The sequence below is a fragment of the Equus quagga genome, chromosome 10 (assembly GCF_021613505.1).
Source record: "Equus quagga isolate Etosha38 chromosome 10, UCLA_HA_Equagga_1.0, whole genome shotgun sequence".
Lineage (NCBI taxonomy): Eukaryota > Metazoa > Chordata > Mammalia > Perissodactyla > Equidae > Equus > Equus quagga.
In genome coordinates this window covers 121,834,366-121,854,859 of record NC_060276.1, presented here as the reverse complement: position 1 = coordinate 121,854,859, position 20,494 = coordinate 121,834,366, and the positions used below count along the sequence as shown (strand labels likewise).

The 20,494-nt window shown below is 49.5% G+C and overlaps 1 protein-coding gene across 5 annotated transcripts in view; it reads left to right on the top strand.

Annotated features, from left to right (window-relative positions):
• CD99 (CD99 molecule (Xg blood group)) overlaps positions 1–18,848 on the top strand; it is a 36,267-nt gene extending 17,419 nt beyond the window's left edge. Inside the window, exons 2-10 of one of the 5 annotated variants that reach the window (XM_046672705.1) lie at positions 1,694–1,724; positions 2,750–2,797; positions 3,904–3,948; positions 5,478–5,546; positions 8,686–8,730; positions 9,502–9,555; positions 12,140–12,253; positions 17,693–17,749; positions 18,310–18,848. In XM_046672705.1, the coding sequence (XP_046528661.1) occupies positions 1,694–1,724; positions 2,750–2,797; positions 3,904–3,948; positions 5,478–5,546; positions 8,686–8,730; positions 9,502–9,555; positions 12,140–12,253; positions 17,693–17,749; positions 18,310–18,335 (489 nt within the window). In that variant the 3' untranslated portion in view covers positions 18,336–18,848. Of the gene's footprint in view, positions 1–1,693; positions 1,725–2,749; positions 2,798–3,903; positions 3,949–5,477; positions 5,547–8,685; positions 8,731–9,498; positions 9,556–12,139; positions 12,254–15,217; positions 15,490–17,692; positions 17,750–18,309 lie in introns of those variants that run through there. The other 4 variants (XM_046672704.1, XM_046672708.1, XM_046672707.1 and 1 more) reach the window with 4 other exon arrangements.
• Positions 18,849–20,494: the final 1,646 nt, after the last annotated feature.

The window sequence follows — 20,494 nt, the reverse complement described above, 5'->3', positions numbered from 1 at the left end:
TGCACCTATGCACACACATACACACATGCTCATGTGTAATGCACACACATGCACACTCATGGTCGATGCAATGCACACATGCACATCAGACACATGTCCACATGCAATATTCACATGCGTGCACATACATACATGAGTCCATACAAAGAGATCGTCTGTTTGATTTTGTTTCCTCAGTGGTTCCGTCCGTGACCATCCTCTTTATGAGGATAAAATCATAGGAACTGGGAGGGTTACGTGTAAAGAGCTGTATTTTACGTTGCGGTCGGTTTTTAGCATTCCGAAGAGCCCTCTCCGCTTCTTCTTTCTCAGTCCCCCTTTCCCCCCCAAATCTACGTGGTCCCCTCTTGGAACTGCCTTGTCTCAGGCCTCTTGTCCTGACTTCCCGGGCGAGCCCGCGGGATGAGGAGTCACCCCAGGGGCGAGGGAGGGCAAACCTCTGGGAAAGTTCAGGGCACCGTCATTTTTGGGGGAAGCGCACAGAGGGAGTGGAGACCGCTGTGGGCTTCTGCGTGAACGTGCGTGACGGCACGTGTGTATCGTGAGCTGCGAAAGCACGTGCCCGTGGGGGTCTCCAGGACGAGTTGATCCCCGCCTGCTGCCTCAGGGACTCTGCCGCCTGTGGCAGGAAGAGCTGTCACTGTGTTTGCTCTTTTTTGGTCTGGCGTGTGTGCAGGTGCAGAAACGGCCGTTTCAGGCTCTGAGGTTGTGGGCACAGCCCCCTGTGGGTGCTGGTGTGGGGCCACCGCGGGCTCGGCCTGAGAGCTGCCGCTGCCCGCCCTGCCCTGACACAGGCACTGGAAAACACAGCCACACGCGGACACACACACCCCACCCATTGACAGTCACGTCTGCACATACGTACACACAAACCACACATAACTCGTGTCTACACACGGGCACGCAACACACCTGCACATATGTACACAGATCACACGGATACGTATTGGCACGTATTTATGCATATAAACCACACTATACATATGCACACTTATGCCACAGCTACCCGTGTGCAAACACCAGCCACACCCACCGCCACATATGCACACATACAAGCCGCATGCCTGTAAAGATGCACACATACAAACCACACGCGTGCACACACAAACCACGGGACACGCTTCCACGTATGTGCACACACCACAGCCACACATGCATTCACATATGCACACGTACAGGCCACACGTATACACATATGCACACCACACGCAGAGATTAAAAACATTTGCACGGTTTTCTGGGTTTGTCTGGGGCCTCTCCAAGAAGCGTGCTTTGGTTGTGTCATTCCAGAGAAGTTGCTAATGAAAAGGACGCATTCGTTCTGCATGTTTTTTCCATCGTGTATTGCAAATTGTCGCTCACCTATTTCCAAGGATCTCCTTTGAAAGAAGAAACGCGCGTGCAGAATTATCATGTTTTCCCACGACTTTGATGGCTGCTAAACTCTAAGACCATCGATTGTTTCAAACACGAGCTAACGTTCTTACTTTGAAGCGTGACAGTGAATATTTAGAATGAGAGGAGAAATCACAACGCATTCTGCCTTTTAAAAGCCGCTTCATACCACGAACATTATAAAATCTGGCAAAAATACTGTGCTTTTTTTTTTTTTCTTTTTTTTTACTGTTTTCTTAATTTTCGAGTTTACTTTTAACTTTCCTCATTTCTAACCGGACTCTTTTTTCTTTTAGACGGAGATTTAGATTTGTCAGACGCCCTTCTTGGTAAGTGCTAGGAAAACCGCTTTTGAGAGTGCAATGAATATTTTCTTGGAACGTAGTAAATACATTTCAACGGGAAATCATTCACACACCCTGTGGTGGTGACCAATGCCGAGCAGAGTTGCCAGGCCCTGGGGGACGGGGCTGTCCCCGGTGGGCACCCTTTGGTACCAGGGAGCGAGGGGCGCTGTCCCTGGGCTGGGGGCCGCCTCCCTCCCGTCTCTGCCGCCGTCTTCACGTGGCTTCTCCTCTGTGTCTGTGTCTCCACGTATCCAGATTTCCTTCTTCTTTTAAGGGCACCAGACCTCTAAGGGTCTATGCCAATCCAGTAGGACTTCATCTTAACCAGCGCCATTTGCAACGACCCTATTTCCAAAGGCATAAATATTGCCTAAATTTGCGGGGCACGGTGTTCAACCCAGGACATCTTTGAAACTCCTTGTGGTCCAATGCACAAGGCTTCAGTTGGGACGATGAGGACAAACAGTAGTCCCCAAGAACCAACGCGGACAATCTTATTCTGAATGGTGGAGTCCTTCTCGGCCCCTGGGAAGAGATGCGTGTGGTCGGGGGCATCCTTGGTCCTTACAAACTCCACTTGGTCTGCTTCGGTTCCCAGAGGGGTGGCCCTGGGTGAGGGTTCCGTGGAGCAAGGAGCGCGTCCCACATAATAAAGGTGAATGGTATTTCAAGCAGGGGTCCCGCGTCTCTCCTTCTCCCGGGCAGATTTGGGGCTCTCCACGTCGTCTTTGTGCTGGCCCCCTCCTTCGCGCACAGCCTCATCGGCCTCGTGACGTGGGAGGGAGGCGTTGGTCTCAGGGTCAACCGTGGCCGACGTCAGCCTTTGTTCCTGTCGACGTGGGCCCTACGGGGCTCAAGAGTCTTCCCGTCCTCGGCCGCTACCTGAGCCGTCAGGAAAAGCGAGGCTTCCAGCATTCTCCCGGCTGTTTTTAGGGAAATGGAAAAGATGCTTGAGAATTGGCTGTTGGACTGCAAGTTTTCCTGACTGAACTGTCTTTTCTCTTTAGAGGATGACAAGAAACCGACTCCTCCACCCCCCAAAAAACCCGGTGCTGGTAAGAAGCGAACGTTCCTAGCATGCCGAGAAATCGTTCTCGTGTGCCTCAGTTTCCCTAAGGGCTGGACGAGATGTCAACAGCTATAAAGATGAGGAACGTGGGGCTGCAGATGTGGTCTGGTTAATATCTGAGTTGCATGGTGACATCGTTGACACTGTCAAGTGCAACGGTTACCGTAAGGGAATGGACGCTGACGCCTCTGGGAGATGCTTTTGGGCCATTTGCAAAACACCCCTGGATGCTCTTCTTTGAGTGTCCATTCCTGTTTTTGGATACTCGGTGCTTAGGAGAAACAATTTTAGGCTCCGAGACCCCCATGGAACCCCCACCCCCCCGGCCCCACACAAACTCAGATCTCAGCGTCTAGGACGTTGTTGCTGTTTGTCACTGATCTTTTTAGATAAAAGTCAGGAACCAAGGATGTATAATGGAATTGCCCGAAGGTCACGTCCATTGGTGGTTAGCCACTGGGAGTAAAACTGATGCCCAGAGTTATGCAGCTCTTATCCCTGTCTGAGTTTGTTTTAACTTGAATAGTTCTGTTCGATTTAGTTCTGAATTTAGTTATTGGGCTTCCCCGTGGAAAGTCATCTCCGGAGTGAAGGACTTAGCATCCGCCTGGTCCGGACCCCGGTCTCGGGACCGTGCAGGCGCACAGAGGATGCCGCACAAGGCGTTGTTGAACGGCGGAATCTGCACCGTCACGCCCTCCTTGGGGCAGAGCCGGTGCTCCCACTCGGGTTTCAGAACAGCTCAGTACGTTGCGTTGGGCGGATACCCAAGTGCCCCCCCCCCAGACGTAGGTAGAACTTGAAAAGTTCTGAAAACTAAGGCGGCAACCTCTGGAAGCATCAGCAATCGTCGCCTCCTTTGGTTGAGTCAGTAGAACCGCTTTTTTAGGTGCACTCCATCGCAAATCTGGCCGCGGACCTCTTCGTGTCCGCCTTGCATATGTTGGGGACCACGTGGGAAGGGGTGATGGTGGGGTGGGAGGTCCCGGGAGGCGGTGATGGGCCGGCGGGGCTGGAATTCCAGCTCGGTCTGTGTGGAGTAAGGGGTTCACCCAGAATTTCGGCATTGACGACCGGTTTCCCTTCCTCTAGACGATGACTTCAATTTGGAAGATGCCCTTGGGGGTGGAGGAAGCAGTGAGTACCTCGTTTTAATTTCCTCTGTGGCCGGCTGGGTGATTATGGTGAAATTAGGATCATTTCAAAGAGACTTCTCTCTCTCTCGTTGTGGGTGAAAGCGGGATTCCGTTTATTTCAAGGTCTCAAGACGCACAGAGCAACGGAGCATATTTTTATGGAGTCGTTATCGGTCATAAAAAGTGCAGAGAAACAGCGGGAACTGAGAATGAGCCAGAATTTCCAGAAAAGGGGTTTCCCCGGGTGGGGTTAGGGAAGGCAAGATGTTAATTAAATTGTCGGTGGGGCTATAAAAGGAGGGGAAGGAAGAGAAGAAGAGGGAAGAAGGGAGGAAATGAGAGGAATTCAGTGAGAGCCGGTCCCGAGGGCCAGAGTGGGGCTCGGCTCTGTGGAATGTGCTAACACTCTAAGCCTGTGTAGACTGAACTCAGGATCGAGCTTAACGGGTTCAGTTAACCACTGCCAATTAAAAGACCTTCTTTCTCCCTGCATCCTTTGAACTCGAAAAAGTTGGGAATATGCACCCACGCTCTACTTCTCTTGACCGAAACCAACACTGAACCTCCTTTCTTGTCGCCTCTGTGACTCCGCTGTTCAGGTTGACGGACACAGGACTGTGGGTTTTCCCATTCTTTAAACTCTGTAGTGGTGGCGTCTGCTTCTCATTCGTTTTCAGAAAATAGGTGGCTGTACTTTGGGCATCCCTTATATTTGACCCCCCAGAAGGACGTCCTCTGGCAGAATGGTTACGGTCAAGCAGAGTGCTTGACACAGTTTGTCCTTGTCATCGGCAGTGGGCACCAGGCTTATGGGGTGTCAACTGTTATTAGCTACCGACTGAACACAGGCTCTCGGAGATGTTGTAGGACCACAAGGATAAATCAATTAAAAAAAAAAGGTTTTCTACTAATAAACAATTTTCCAAAATATCAACATCTGATGAGGATTCCCATTGACCGCAACCGGACAAGACAGAAACAAGCATATTTCTACATTGTGCCTGAAGACATAAAAAGAATGACACGGTGCGACCACCATGATAATTGGGATTCTTGCTTCTTCCCTCCAGCCTCCTCCCTAAAAATATATTTTTAGGTAAAATGTAATCAACATAAAAATCCACGAAGCAGTCATGAGTGGTCTCGCCAGCGCTGGCTTCGTGGGCGCGGGACCTGTGTGGTCGCTCACTCGGAAGGAGCCCCATCCTTGGTTGAATGCTCTGTGGCCGCCATATTGAAATTGTTCATACCGTTTGAGCAAGGGGCCCTGCGTTTCCATTTTGCCCTGGGCCCCGAAAACTCTGTCAGTGGTCCGCACGCCTGCTTTTAGTTTGTGTCGGAAATAGGTGAGGTGAAGTGTTCCCGCTGGATGGCGATGGAAAGAAACTGGCAGGTGGCTGCGTGTGTGGGTACGCCCACCGTGAGAAAGGACGCGCTCCGATTTCTGTTTGGTAAACCCTCGGTGTGCAAATGGGTGTTTTGTTTTCTTGACGGCGAAGAGCTCATCGTTGCAACTCTCGTCTTTTGCAGATGACCCTGCGCCACCCGCCCCACCCAAGCCACGACCTCCTCCAAACCCCAACCAGCCTGGATCTTCTGGTAAGACTCCCCCCCGATCCCCGAAGGCCCTCGGTGTGTTTTCCAGAGAACAGCGGTTTCCCCCTCCGCTGAGGGGAGATTGGCAGGTGCTCCTCACGGTGGACCCTCTGTGCAAGGTCGCGCCAATTTCCCAGCAGGGGAAGGCGGTTTCCAAAAAGATGTTTTTTGAGTAGATTTGATTTTTAACTTGATTATACTTCCAAGATTTTATGGAACCTTGAAAAAAGGAAATGCAAGAGTTCAAATATATGGAATCAATGTGGAGAGAAGGATCCACGTTGTGCATTCTCTGTAGAGAAGCTACTGTTTTTTAAAGCTTTTTGCCTTTTTCCGACACATCGTGGTAGAGTAATTTGGCCAACACCAGTTCAGTGAATTGAATGGTTGTTGGAACTTCACATTTTGAGTGGGTTTCTTTGGTTTAATTTTTAACACAGAAAAATATAAATACTGCGTGTTCTACCACTGTCCACATTTTGATGTTATTCTGTCCAGTAGTATATCTGTCAATTTCAATTAAACAAATTTTAAGTAAAAGTGTCTATCTTTTGTTCATATAGTCATGACATTATTTTTTGCTTGTTAATATTCCATCAACATTTCCTCGTATCACTTAATAGTTTTATCATCGAACTTTCGATGGCAATTAAATGCTATCGTAACCAATCTCTCATTTTGAAAAGGTTATGATTCTTCTGATATTTTAGAACGATGAATTGCAAAGCAAATTTAAGCCATCTGCACATGCGTGCTTTTTTTTTTTTATTATTATTATTCCCCAAAAGAGATTGCTAGAAGTCAAATTGTTTCGGGGAGTGTGGGTGAACCCCCTTCAGTTTTTGACGTTTTTACACAATTGTTGGCAGAATCGTACCAGTTGACCCGCGTCTGTCCAGCTGTGTGTGCAAATGTCCACGTCTTCACAGCATCACCCATGCTGGTTATCACCACCGGCAAACCCTTGTCCGATACAGCGGTGCACAGCATCACGACATTTCGGTCCGTGACGGACCGCATAGACGCTGGTGGTCCCATAAGATTAATCCCATGCAGCCTAGGTGCGTAGGAGGCTAGACCAGCTCGGGTTGTGTAGATTCACGCTATGATGTTCGCACCACGATGACATGGCCTAGAGACACATTTCTCGGAACGTGTCCCCTTCGTCCTTCGATGTGTCATTGTAGATCGTGGAAAACGTTCAGCCACTCTTGTCCTGGTTTCGCGTGTTTATTTCTGAAATTTAAAAGAAAACTCAGGGCGTCAAGTGACCACTTATAGTTTTTCTGGGCTGTTTGGGTGGCTTGGGATGTCTGTTCTTATACTTTTAAGATATCCAGCATTTCCTTTTATGTTTATAAGCCTGCCTCGTTTCTTTATGGATATTATTTTCAAACGTTTATTATGAAAATATTTTCCCGCTTATTTTTTTTTTTTTTTGCCTTTGAATGTTTCTAACGTTGTTTTTTGACAAGCAAGACTCGAAATCTTTGTGGCGTCTTTTATGCTTGTGTGGCTCCACTGCTGGCTTGTGGCTGTTTTATTTTTTCGTTTCGACTTTGGAATCATTTTGTCATTGTCCCTCTCCCCTCTTGGAAAAAAGAAAACCTTCTTTTTATTTTCCTTTGAATTGTTCACCACTGTAAACTGATTCATGGCGTGCTGACATATTGGCAAAATTGAGCTTTTTCCTTGGGATTCAATTCTATGTGACTCTTTCTCCTTCGGATATTTAAATGTATTGTAAATTTCCTCCCTGTTTTTATTTGTTTCTATGAATGCATTTTTATGTCCATTTTGTCTCATTATTTCAGTAATATGGAGCAGATTTTGTACATTTTTCCTAAGTAACTACTTAAGGATGATCCCTTGGTAACTTTTAATAGTTTTCCCTTCATTTCTTATCTTTTCTAAGAAGACTGTCGTGTTATTTGCAAATGATTTTTTTCATCTTTTCCCTTTTCATGTTTATATCTTCTCTTTACAATTTCCTTGTATTTGTATCATGCTGCCTTGGCTGGAAAACCCAGGACAGCGTTAAATATGGAAGAAGAGAGGAGACTTTTGTCATTCCTGACTTTGAAGCAAAAACCCAAAGAGGTTTACCTTTACAGAAAAGAAAATTGCCGTTTTTTTAAAAAAAAAAAAAAATTTGATATTTATTTCAGGAACTATCTTTCTATTGCAATTCCCTTTCTTTTCCTAAACAGGAATAAATCAGGGCATGTGGTCATCCACACGGGTGGTCATTTTTTCAAAATTTTAACCCATGACTATGGCACGTGGTATTGAAGGATGTCTTTAGAGAAAATGCGCCTTTGCATTCATGGAATAAATTCTACTTAGTCATGCTAGGTTCTCTTAAGCTGATGGGTGAAATTGGGGGCGTATCCGCTGGCTATTGGCGTCTGGCAAACCATCCTCAAGCCCAGTGGCTTAGAACTTTAAAAATTGGTGCGTCTGACGAGTCTGGGTTGGACTTGCCTGATTCGGGCTTGGTCCTCGTGTGTATCTGTGGTCAGCTGGTGGGTCTTCCGGGCTGGACTTCTCCGGGGTGGCCTCAGCTGGGCTGACAGGGGTCTTCCTCCTGTGTGTCTCGCATCGTTACACCCGCCTTCCGTGGGTTCATTCTCAAGGGGCGGAAGCCCCAGCCCCATAGAGGCTATTGTTTAAGTATCTCTTTGTCTGCATTTTGCTCACATCCGGTTGCCCAGAGTAAGTCACCTGGCTGAGTCCAGGGTCATGGGGTGGGCAGAACATTGCACCCCCTCAATGAGGAGGGTGAAAAATTAGGGCCATCCTTGCGGTGAGTCTGAACCAGGTAGATCCCTTTAGGACTGTTTTATGGCTATTCGTGCCAAAGATGGACAGGCACTTTTCCGTTTCATTTGAGGTCATCTTTTCAAGGTTTAGGAGCAGCGTTTTTGGTAAGACCGATTTTAGGAGTTTTAAAATGGAGTGGGCATTCGTCGTAATTGCATACTGGAAAGATTTCTTCCGTAAGGTAGTGGCTTTGCGGGTCTCCCCAGATCCACTTTTGATTCTCGTGGTGTTTTCCTTTACTCCCAGACGTCAAGACCCTCCCTGCCCTCAACCGCCAACAATTCCAACACGACAGCTGACGCCGTATTTTTCCTTCTAGGTGGATTTTCAGATGCCGACCTCGTTGATGGGGATTCAGGTGGAGGTAAATCGAACCCTTCCCCTGTCTCTTTCCTCCCTCCGTCCCCCATGACCGTCATCCTCTCCAGAATCACAGCACGGTCCAAAGTCTCGGCCGTCAGCAAAGTCAGCGCCGGCTGCCTGAGAATCTCTTGCGAGCTCTGCCTTCTGCAGAGGCATCTGGGGTGTGGACCGTGAGACTGGCCCCTGGGAGCTGTGTTCACAGTTGGTGGAACTCCCCTCCTTTCCCATGGGGATGGAGGGTGATTCTCAGACCTCTCCTCTAGCGGATCATAACGATAATCGTAGATGTTTATAATAATTACAATATGCTCATGTTTATTTATTGTATTTATAGTTTATCTTAATATATATTTGTATGTCCTGGGAGCCAACAGGAATGTACCTTGGGTCACCCACAGTCATGGGCGGGGTCTCCGGTGGGCTCCAGGGCCCTGGCTGGGATGCTCCCCGAGCTCATGGGACAGAATCCCTGAGGCATCCAGGACTCGCTGGGTCTTCTGGAACCTGCCGTGGGAGGAGCGGTCTGAGCCTGGTTTTCAGACAAATGGGAGCGAGATGGACAATGCTTTCAGCAGAGCGGGGTGTCCCCACTCAACGGAGGAAAAGGGCTCCGTGGTATTCAGTGGCCTCATCAGTCCGTCCCATGGTCGTTTCTGTTAAGATACCTTCCCAACTCAGGGTCACAGGAGCTCGTCCTTGGTATGAGCCTTCCTTTCCCAAAAATCTTCCCGATGCGATTTGTCAACAAGCTTTTGTTCCTCTCTTGCAGCAGGTGGTGGAGGTGGCGGTGGCCATGGAGGCCAGGGTCACGGCAGCGGGGAGCAAGGTACGGACACCGGGTCTATGACCTTTGGGGCTTCTTGTACACGCTGTCGAGAAAAGGGGGATGCCGTGGTTGACCTGCCGCTTGGCATCTGCATCGTCTTCCTACAGATCCTGGCACGAGGCGTGGTTCTCCGTGCCACGTGTGTTCAAGAGCGTGGCTGACGTAGCCGGTTGAGGCCTTCCCCATATGTCCAGCAAGTGGGTGCTGACATGACCCGCATTTTCAGTTCAGCCTCCCTCCCTAAAAAGTGCCCCGCCTGGTGACCCACAGATGCTGGCATGCGAGCCTGATAGTCTGGTCCCCAGGCCCCCCGGTCAACCTCATCCCCACACGTGGTGAGATCCGTTCCTCTAGCAGATCTTGGGCACAGAAGCCCATTATGCCGGATCCTGGGTTCCCTCTTGTCCTTGAGCAAAGAAAATGAGGAGGTTGGAGCCGTGACTGTAGATCCCCCTGGCTGCTAAGATTGGTTGTATTCTTGACATGGAAGAACAGATGGTTTATCTCACTTCTCCTTTTTCACAAACCGTTCCCTTATAAGGGATAAGAAAAATAAGCATTCAAAGAATTCCTTTAAAAACTAAAAGACGAGACAGAAAGAAAAAAGGAAGGAAGGACGGTAGCTTCGTCTTTTGGTATCTCGTGTCCCTAAAAAAAATTTGCGGGTCACGCTTCCGCGTTGCTTCTGGCCGAATCGCTCGTTTTAAGCATTTTCTTTGGCAGATGAGCTATTTATTCGGGCAAAGATTTTTAACATCTCTCTGCCGTTTTGGTCAACGTTAAGACGCGGAGTCTTCAATGTGTGATGAGTAGTCTCGAAACGTTCTTAAAGTTCTTGGAGAAAAAAATTCTTAGAACGTGTGATGAATCATCTTGGAAAGAGAAACGCGAGCAGCGTCCCTTGATTTTATGGATTTGCCATTTTGAAGGTGACGATCTTGGATTTTAAGCTCTCCTTGCAGAGGTGATGATTTGCTCGTCATCCTTGCCTGGAACAAGAAGGCCACTCAGGAGGAAATGCCCCAAGAAGATTTACGCCTAGCACTTTTATTTCGGGCCATCCTTCTTGGACTCCTCATTTCTAGCTTCTGTTGGATACGTGGCTTTATCAGGAGGGTTGGCCAAGCCTGAAGCGTCTTTTCTACGATGTGACCCTGATTTGCGTACGTTGAAGTCCAGCAGGGCAAAAGCAACCACCGGCAGTCGGTGTTAGAAGCGATGTTTTTGCTGACACCCAGCAAAGTATTTGTTTTTCTTCCTCTTGGGGAAGCTAAGACTTTTCTATCTGGGGAAACGCTTAGGGTTCAAATATGGCAGCTAGAATTGGGAAGTTCTCTTCGTTTTCCACTAACGGACATTGGTCCCCGAATAAAGGCAAGAGGACGTGTTGTCTGAGTGGCTCCGTGGTTTTAGGGATTGTCCCCAAAAGCTTAGTCATGTGGCAGATCACCTTGTTCCGTACGAAGACTGTGCAAGCATTGCACATGGATTGCCCACAGCACATCGAGGGAGGGAGAAGGGTTTCTTACGTCTCCACGGGGTAGACGCTCATAAGCATGTGGTCAATTTAAAAGGGTGGGGTTTTGTTTCGTGGACGTCAATGTCCGCGTAGCATGGATCACCTGGAATTCTTTCCCGGACCCTTGGGCATTGTCCACGTGTCCTCAGAGGAAATGCCACCATGTTCCAGTTTAGCTCGAAACTACTATCCTATGGGCTGATCCGATTTTAATGCCCGATGTCGGGTGTCCTGCCCGCGACCTGTAGCCTTTCCTACACATCTTCCTGAGGCTCGCTCCCTCTCCTCATTCCGGCCCCCCTTTCGGCATCACCTTATGCGAAAGGTCGTCCCTGAGCTACCGAATCAGAGGGACCACCTCCTGCGGTCACCTACCCGAGGCACGTCCTGTGCCCTCAACCCACTAGGATGCTGTCTGTCTTTGTTCCCGGTAACCCACGACCAGGAACGCTGCTTAGCAGATCCTGGGTGCTCAGTCTATAAGTGTGGGCGGAGGGATGCTATTCTGTGGACCTCAGAGCTGGACCTCAAATACCCATTGGGAAGCTTTGTGCATGGCGGTCACCCCGCTGTCTCTACCACACGTCTGCAGGGAACCTCAGTGGAAGTGGTGGCATACGTCCCAGCACCAGGCACTCCTTGGTTGGGATCCTGCTCTGTCCTTTTTACTCCATATTCTCGAGCAAGCTGCTTCCACTTGAGTCTCTGCCTCCATCGGAAAAACGGACATAGATGGCCCCAGGGCTCTGGTCAGCCAGACCAGAGCGTCTGAGACCCGGGGTCCCTCTCTTCCCCTCTTGCTGCCTGCTCCGCTGGAGGGAAATTGCTCAATGGGATTGAGAGGGGATGCTGTGTGTGTGAGTCAGGATTCTCCAGAGAAATAGAACCAACGGGATGCATGTAGATAAAAAGAAAGAGAGAGATTAGAAGGAATTGGCTCGCGTGATCGCAGAAGCCGGGAAGTGCCACCGTCTGCTGTCTGCAAGCTGGAGACCCTGCCCTGTGGTGTCCTCTCCTTGAGTGGTCTTCCCTCCCCGTCACACTGCCTTGTGCTTCTCCCCACAGCCGACTCCCCCGGGGTGGTCCCCGGCATCGTGGGGGCCGTCGTGGTCGCTGTGGCCGGAGCCATCTCTAGCTTTATTGCCTACCAGAAAAAGAAGTTGTGTTTCAAAGAGAATGGTAAGGCTTCTCCCCTGCTTCCTTCTCCTTGTGCCTCACTAACTGAAAACTGTGCTTTCTTAAAAAGAAAAAAAAAAAAAAAACTAAACCCAAGCAGAACTCAGGTTGGCATGAAACACGTGGAAGGTGGCTGATAGTTTGTGAAATCGCTGGAAAATGCTGGGATCAGGTTGGCTGGCTTCGATCCCGGCGCCGTCCTGTGTTCAGCGGTGTAAACTATGTGCAGGTTACTCATGGTCACGGTCTTTAGATTTTACATCCATAGAGGGGGAGATGATAGTCCATACGCCATAGAGTTTTTGTGTGGGTCAATAAGGTCGTGTGTGAAAGTCTTGACAGGTTGCCTGGCAGAGAGTGAGTGTTGAAGAAACGTTCGCTCTTAGGATTTCTTCGTCTTTGTCTAGAGGCACCATCATCCTCATCACTGGGAGAAGAGCCATGGCCAGGGGGCCGCCATATTGTTTTTTCCACCCAAGTGAATTAAAATCGAAACACAGGGCAGCAGATTCCCTTTTTACTAAGGAAGGTTCTTGGATGGGAGATACGACTTATAGAGGAATATGGAATATGGAGAAGGTCACTCTTACCAGTGATTGGAACTCCCTCCTTGGGCGTTTTGAGACGTTGTTTGCAAAAGTCCCTAAATTCCTTAGGATCTGCCCTGATGTCAGTGACTTCTACTTATTTTGAACGCGGCTGATGTGCATGCATCTTTGGAAGGCTCTGTCTCCATCTTGTCTTCGTTCCTGCAGGACTAACAAAGAGGGGGCTGCGATGTGGTTTGTGGGGGGGGAGGGCGTCTCATGGACTGTGGATACCCCTCCTTCTTCGAGGAGCCTTCTGGTGTCTGAACTTCTCATCCTGAAGATGATCTTAAGTCCTTATTCATAGTTAGCCATTGACCTCATCCGCCTAAAGGACCACTTCCTGAGGCCTCTGGGGAAATTCCCAAAAGGTTTGACCGGATGCTGATGGAGGCGATAGACCACAGGGATGGGGGTTACCCTTCCTCTTCCATCATTCCAAACTTCGAGGTCCACAAACGCTATTTACAGCCTTTGGATTCAGAGGCCTAAAGTAAGCTCCCTCCTCTTGTCATAGAGGATAAGGGTGCCCAGTGGCATCTCATTTCCCACATGTAACCAGGCACCAAACACCTATCTCCTCTTGCTTTTCCTAGAAATAGCAGAGAGGTTAAATGAATAGGTTAAAATGAATTCGTGTCTCCTTTTCAATTACCTTTTTTCCCCTCTCTGAAGATGCTCAACTCAGAGCATGGTGCTCAGCCAGGAGAAAGGCGTGTTGAACTAGGGAAGGATGCGTGGCAAGTTTTCTAAACATCTGTAGCTGAACCCCCGTTGGATTCTGGAATTGCAAAAATGTTTCTATTACCTTGTGTATGGGGTGTAGGACCTTTGGGATATTGTGGTGCTAGTCCACATTCATATGCCAAGCAAGGCATTCAGGAAGCACCCAAGAATCCTAGTAGACTTGACGTCGCCCAATATTTGGAAATGGGATTCGAGAGTTGGGAAAACCAAGTGCTCTCCATTCCACCCAACCCCATCCTTGAGTCTCGGTCTTTGGTTGAAGCCCTCTGTCCATTGCAGGAGTAGAAGCGGGCATGAAAATGGAAAGCTGCTCGGGGAGAAATAGTTGAACCGACCATTTTCCAAAATAAAAGCATCCTTTCTGAAGAATTGGTTCAAGACAGTCCAGGATTCAACTTATGCTACTGAGGAGCTAAATTCATTTCCCTAGAATCTTGTCTACCATCTTGTCTTCTTCTTGGGCTGAATTTGCTTGAGGTGCAACTTGAAGTCTTGAGTTTTCTTCCTGGTTTTTATGGGGGTCATGATCTCGAGCTTATGTAGACGCAGAAGGCAAAGGGCAAACCTTCACCAGGGAAGGAAGCTGGTACTTGTGACTTCAAAAATTAGACACTTTGGTCTCCAGCCGGTAAAATGCACAGCGTTAACACAAAGAAAATTAGGTGCTATCGTCCTAGAAGACCAAGACTCTTAACGCAGAAGAGTATTTTCTTGACTCCACGGATAGACATTCCGCTTTTAAAGACCCGTATTATAAAATGCATTCAGTGTTTGTCTCGGTGACGCGTTTTTATGAACACAGGTAGAATTGAAATGTGGAATCCAGGAACGGGGAGCATAAAGATCCTAGAACCTTTGGGGTGTGTGCAGGACTGTTTTATGGGTTTTCCTCCTGTGATGGTCACGTTTAGGATGTGCGAGCCCATCTGAAATTGCGAGCTTGGACATTTCCTAGGAAGGGCGTGGCCACAGCCTGCTCCATCCTTAAAGAAACCATGCTTTGGGGAAACCATTATTCTGCAATAGTGGACGTTTTTGGGGAGCCTGATTTTCCGGACCTGGTCAGGGTATTGAAACGCGTAGTGTCTGTTGAATGGGCGGCAACGTTAGTCTCCAGCAGGCGTGCTGGCTCATTAATGCCGTCTCGGACACGGCGTCGTGGTCCATGGGCGTCTTTGCGTTTCAGCGTGCTGGCTTTGAGTAACTGGTTCCGGTGACGGGTGACACGGAGCCTGGCCTGCTTTGCCAGAGCGCATCTGGCTTTTGTCGTTGGATGTGGACAAGGCGTCTTGCCGTGCGCGTGGCGGCTGATTCCTGTTGCTCACGCACGTCCGCCCCCCCCCGCCCCGTTTGGAGCATTGTTGGCTGATGGCTGTGTCTTGGGGTTTTGGTGAAATGAGCTACTGGTGTGTCCTACCTTATCCCCTCCCTCTGTCCCCTCCTTAATTTTGGGGTCCACGTCGGATTCCAGCTTCCCGCTGCATTTCGCTCTTTAAACGCCTGTCGCTTTCCTCCTGAGCCCCGAGGACGTCTTTCTAACAGCTCGTGGCTGCTGCCTGGGGCCTTGGCTCATCCCCGGAGCAAACCTCTCGGAAGTTTACTTTCTTTTCTCTTTTTCCATCTTCCGTTTCAGACGCGTAGAAGATATAGGCACGAGCAGAAAACCCTGTGCGGGCTGCGAGATCTTCCCGTCTAAAGCGAACCTTGGCGTCTGTCCTTTTCTTGTGCTCGATTGCCACGGATTTGTGCTTCTCCCAGAGCGGATTCCGTACCTTGACTTCTGTTGCGTTTTCTCCCTTCTCGACGCATGGCAGCTTGTTATGTCGTAGGAAGGCGCGGGTTGCTTCAGAAAATGACGAGAGATGCAGATTTCTTTTTAATTAAATCCGACAGGAAGAAACGGAGTGGGCGGCTTCCATGTATTAATCGGGTTTGTCCCCGTCGAGTCCATCCTTGCCAGTAACTCAGGATGGAGGGCACCGGGTGGCCACCACCCTCCCTGCAGTGTCCTGGGATGAAGCCAGCTCCGCTTATAAGGTTCCATCTCTTCATGCCACCGATGCAATTTTTAACCCTCCGATTTCACAGCCCCTGCATTTTTAGGTTGCATTTATCACTGCACTTCCCATGAAAGCAGTTCCTAACTCTCTCTCTCTCTCTCTCTCTGGTCAGTTTTTCCAAATATGGGAACTTCCCAGTCTCAGGGGTGGAAAAAACCCCACATATTTAGGAATAACCCTCAAATCTCACCATCTTCACATTTTTAAGGTCAATCGGGAGAAGTGGTGGGCGGCCGGATCTTGTGAACGGCTGAGAATCCTTGCATCCTTGCGCATCCCTGCGAGCAGGGAACCGTCGCCCTCAGGATGACGTAAAGATGGGGGCCTGCCGTGGCCCCAAGTGTGTTTTACGCATATGCACAAGTATTTCCCCAGCATAGAGACCGGCCTGAGCCACCATTGCTGGCATTGCTCTCACAGCTACGAATGACGCTGAGCCTAAAAGAAAAACACGTGAATTGCTTTATCTTATCGTGAGATGCGGCGTGTTCGACCTTCTAAGTTTTGAAGGCTGAAGCTGGCGGCATGGAGGGTGGATCTCTGGGAACCTGTTCTCGTCTTTGGGATGCACGGCGTTGGGGGTGGCTGCTTGGGTCCCCGGGGCTGGCACAGGTCTCCTCTGGGAGGTCGGGGGGCGGGGGTCCGGCTGAGCATCCTCAACCACAAGGCTCCTATCTGCTCCCTCCCTTTGCAACGTTGGCCTTGCCGGGGCTGCATCAGCTCCAGCTAAGAGTGGTCCCCACCAGCCAGAGCCTTGGGGGTTCTTGGAAAACCGTCCTGGAGACAGAGCTGCATTTTAATACAGCCAATGACGGTGCCACATTATTGCTCCCTTCCCCAAGCGTATTCTGAATCTAATTCCTGCTCCCAGAGGGTGGAGACCTCTCCCGTGCCAGGATGCACCTCGCTCCCTGGAAGGCACAGCCCCAAACCTGTCCCTGCAGAATATTCTCCCCGGATGCCGGGGATTTGTGACGCCAATGCCAAAATATGGAGTACGAACACCGCCCTCCTCCCCCCAAATGTCTATTCAGTGTTTACAACAAAAGATGCCTCCCACTCATTGGAAATAAATTTTGCCACCAGTGGATTTTGGCCTTGCAATGCTTTGTTGATTTCAATGAGTTGTTTTTTTTTTACCCCCTGGACAGCCAGGTTTGATGGAGCATTTCTCAACCCTGTTAGAACGACCACCTTTGCTGTTTCCATTTGCTCTTTTTTTTTTTTTTTTTTGGTAGGAAAATTAGTTGCCCTGTGAAATGAAAGCAAATTTAGGACTTTTTGCCATGACAGTTTGCCCTGAAATGTGCCCGTCGCGATGACCCACCGCCTGCCCCGCCAGGGGAAGACGGGACGTGCACGGTCGCCGCCGTGCGATGCTTTTACGGAACTCTTCCGACGCTCTCCTCTTTCTTTTTTTAATCTTAGAATGTTGGTGTCTAAAGGGGGTCTCGCTTCGTGGTTGGGGGCGGGGGTTACGGATGAGGGAATCAACCTCACCCGGATTGCCAGCCGTTTTCCTGTGGCCCGGATTCAAAGCCGTGCCGCGAGTTTGCTCGCCAAAGGCGTTCTAACCGCGGTTCGATACAGATGCAAGCTTTGTGACCGGGGGGAAAAAAGTCACGCATCTGGTGAGCTCACCCAGGTCCCTCTCGTGTTGAAAGTGCACCGTTTACCCGTCCCGTAGCAGGAAGGAGATAAATGCATCTCGTCTGTGCATCTCTCGTGAGTTTGGAATTCTGTCTCCTCAATGCCGGATGCCTTGGAGAACGTGTGTGGGAATGGCCGTGTCGGCGTCGATGTGTGTTTTAAAAAATTTTGCAGTAGCAATTTGGAACTTAAAGGAAAGACAACCCAGGAGCGAGCAATGGGGACCCCACGAGGCCCCCCCTGGAGCTCTGATTTCCTGGGTGGCGGTGTCTTCCTCCTGCTCACTCACTTGGCTTTCGGAGGGGAGGGTTGGGGAGGAGGGCACGGGGCCGGTTCGGCCCACGAATGACGACCAGGGTGTGTTATCTTTGTATTCACCCTCTTGTGCTTGCTTCCAGCCGAGCAAGGGGACGTCAACATGGAAAACCATCACAGCACCAACGCCGAGCCAGCCGGTAAGAGGGGATGCTGAGCATCACCCGCCCGTCGGTCTGTCTGTTCTGCTTCCTCCAACCGCACTCCGGCCCCACCATCCTGCCCCCCCCAACCCCAACCCCGTTCTCAGATCGGGTTTATGGCATCGGATGTGTTTCTTGGTGTCTCCTTGCTTTCAAGGGGATTCCTTCTGGGAGAGTGATGTACAAACTGGAGCTTGAAGCTTCAGTTGAGACCTAGCGATGCTGGAGACTCTCTTTAACTATCAATTAGGATAATTTTCCAAGCGGGCACCGCCCCCCACCCCCGTTAATGCGTGGCCAGAGAGTCAGCAGCTGGCTGGGGTGCAGCAAAGATTAAAAGTGCACCTTCCGAGATATAATTTTTTGTCACCTTCTGTGGTCACTGGTACAAAAATCCTCCCAAGCAGGTGCAGAATCGGGTAGAGAGGAAATTGTTTAAATTATGAAAACATTTCAGGGTTAAAGACGGGCGTTCTGCGATTTAGGATGACTTTAGGAAATAGCAGGAAAAAAAAAACCCTGGTAAAAATATCTTCTTGTCTCCTTGTCCTGGGCAGTTCAGCGGACTCTTCTGGAGAAATAGAAGCTGGGCGGGAAGAGCAGCTCTGACATCCGCAGCGGCGTTCCCAGCCTTGCCTGCTGCCCCTGTCGGAAGACGGCCCTCGGGAGGGGAGGACAGAGCCGCCCCCGGGAGCCGGCCTGTCCCATTCACACCTGCGCTCCAGTCGGATGCTCTGTTTTAATTTTGACATGTGTGCACCCGTCTCCCTGCCGGGTAGATGATGTGGACTGACAATGAGTTCTGCATCCAGAGGGGACCTGCATTTGCCTTCTCCATGGCCCTTAGGGGTTTCCGGTGTCATGTGCAAAGCCGGCCACCACAAAGTCATTCGAATATCGACCCCACTGAAGTTCCCCTGAGGGGAAACTCTGGGCCGTTTGCAAAGTGCATTGAACCCGCCTGAGACCTCCCTAACATTGACCGTTTTATAGAGTGAGGTAAGCCTTCTGTTAGTTTCCTCCAAATTTCTTTCATTGGTTAGGACTTTTTTTTTTTTTTTCCACACCAGACGAATAAAAAGAAATTAGAAACCGAGTACTTTTTACTTAAATGTTTCGCTCTGGGGTGACTTTTAAAGAAGGCTGTGAAGACTAGTGGGATGGATCCCATGTTCCCCTTTCTGGGCTGTAGGACGAATGATCCACCTGAGTGCCAGCTCTTTATTTCCAGGGTTTTCTTTGTCTGCCCTTTTCCTTTAGCTTGCCTTGTCGTATCGGCGACAAGTATTTCTCAGTGTTGAGATATTCCCCGGAATCAGATGCTCCCCTGCATCAGATACTCCCCTGCATCTCATACTCCTTCATATCGGATGCTCTCTGCATCAGATACTCCCCTACATCAGATACTCCCCTGCATCAGATACTCCCCCTCAGCAGATACTCCTCCTCAGCAGATACTCCCCCTCAGCAGATACTCCTCTGTATCAGATACTCCCCCTCAGCAGATACTCCTCCTCAGCAGATACTCCTCTGTATCAGATACTCCTCCTCATCAGCTACTCCTCTGTATCAGATACTCCCTACATCAGATACTCCTCCTCATCAGCTACTTCTCTGTATCAGATACTCCCTGCATCAGATACTCCTCCTCATCAGCTACTTCTCTGTATCAGATACTCCCTGCATCAGATACTCCCCCTCAGCAGATACTCCTCTGTATCAGATACTCCTCCTCATCAGCTACTTCTCTGTATCAGATACTCCCTGCATCTGATACTCCTCCTCAGCAGATACTTCTCTGTATCAGATACTCCCTACATCAGATACTCCCCCTCAGCAGATACTCCTCTGTATCAGATACTCCTCCTCATCAGCTACTTCTCTGTATCAGATACTCCCTACATCAGATACTCCTCCTCAGCAGATACTCCTCTGTATCAGATTCTCCCCTGCATCAGATACTCCCCCTCAGCAGATACTCCTCTGTATCAGATACTCCTCCTCATCAGCTACTTCTCTGTATCAGATACTCCCTGCATCAGATACTCCTCCTCAGCAGATACTCCTCTGTATCAGATTCTCCCCTGCATCAGATACTCCACCTCCCCACACACCAGATACTCCCCCTCAGAAGATGCTCCTCCTTATCAGATACTCCCCTTTCGTTCTTCCACGTGAGTGAATGCCATGAATTTGTGAACTATTTTTTTTTTTTTTTTATCGTCTTTCCAAAATGTATAACTGCTTTGATGTGAGAGCTCAGTTTAACCGCAGGGTAAAACTGCTCTTCGGCAGAGAATCTCCTTAGATCCTTTCCGACAGCTTGGAAGGAACTGAAGGCAGTCTTCCTCCTTGCCATGAGCGACGACTCCTCCATGTTTAGAAGCCTTTCCCCATCTCGGGCGATGCACACGCTCCAGTGCTTCCAAAAATGCGTGCTTTTATAGAGAAGCTTGGAAAGGGCTTTGCTTGCATTTTTGTGTTGACCTCAGAAAGTCGAGAAGCCCTGATATTGTAGACGGCGTGGACCTCATCCATAAAGTTCCCTCCGCCGAAAAATTAGGATGTCTTCAGTCTGCCTTGCAGCGGCGCTAACAAAAGCTCTTAGGATAGTTACCCGCAGAATGAGAATACTTAATCTTGTCACTCGTAGCGGTGTTAGGAGCTGCTGCTTGCGGGCAAAGTCAGGTTCCACGCAAGTCTCTCCCACTTCAAAGGTGGGCTGTTTTTTACCCACCTGTG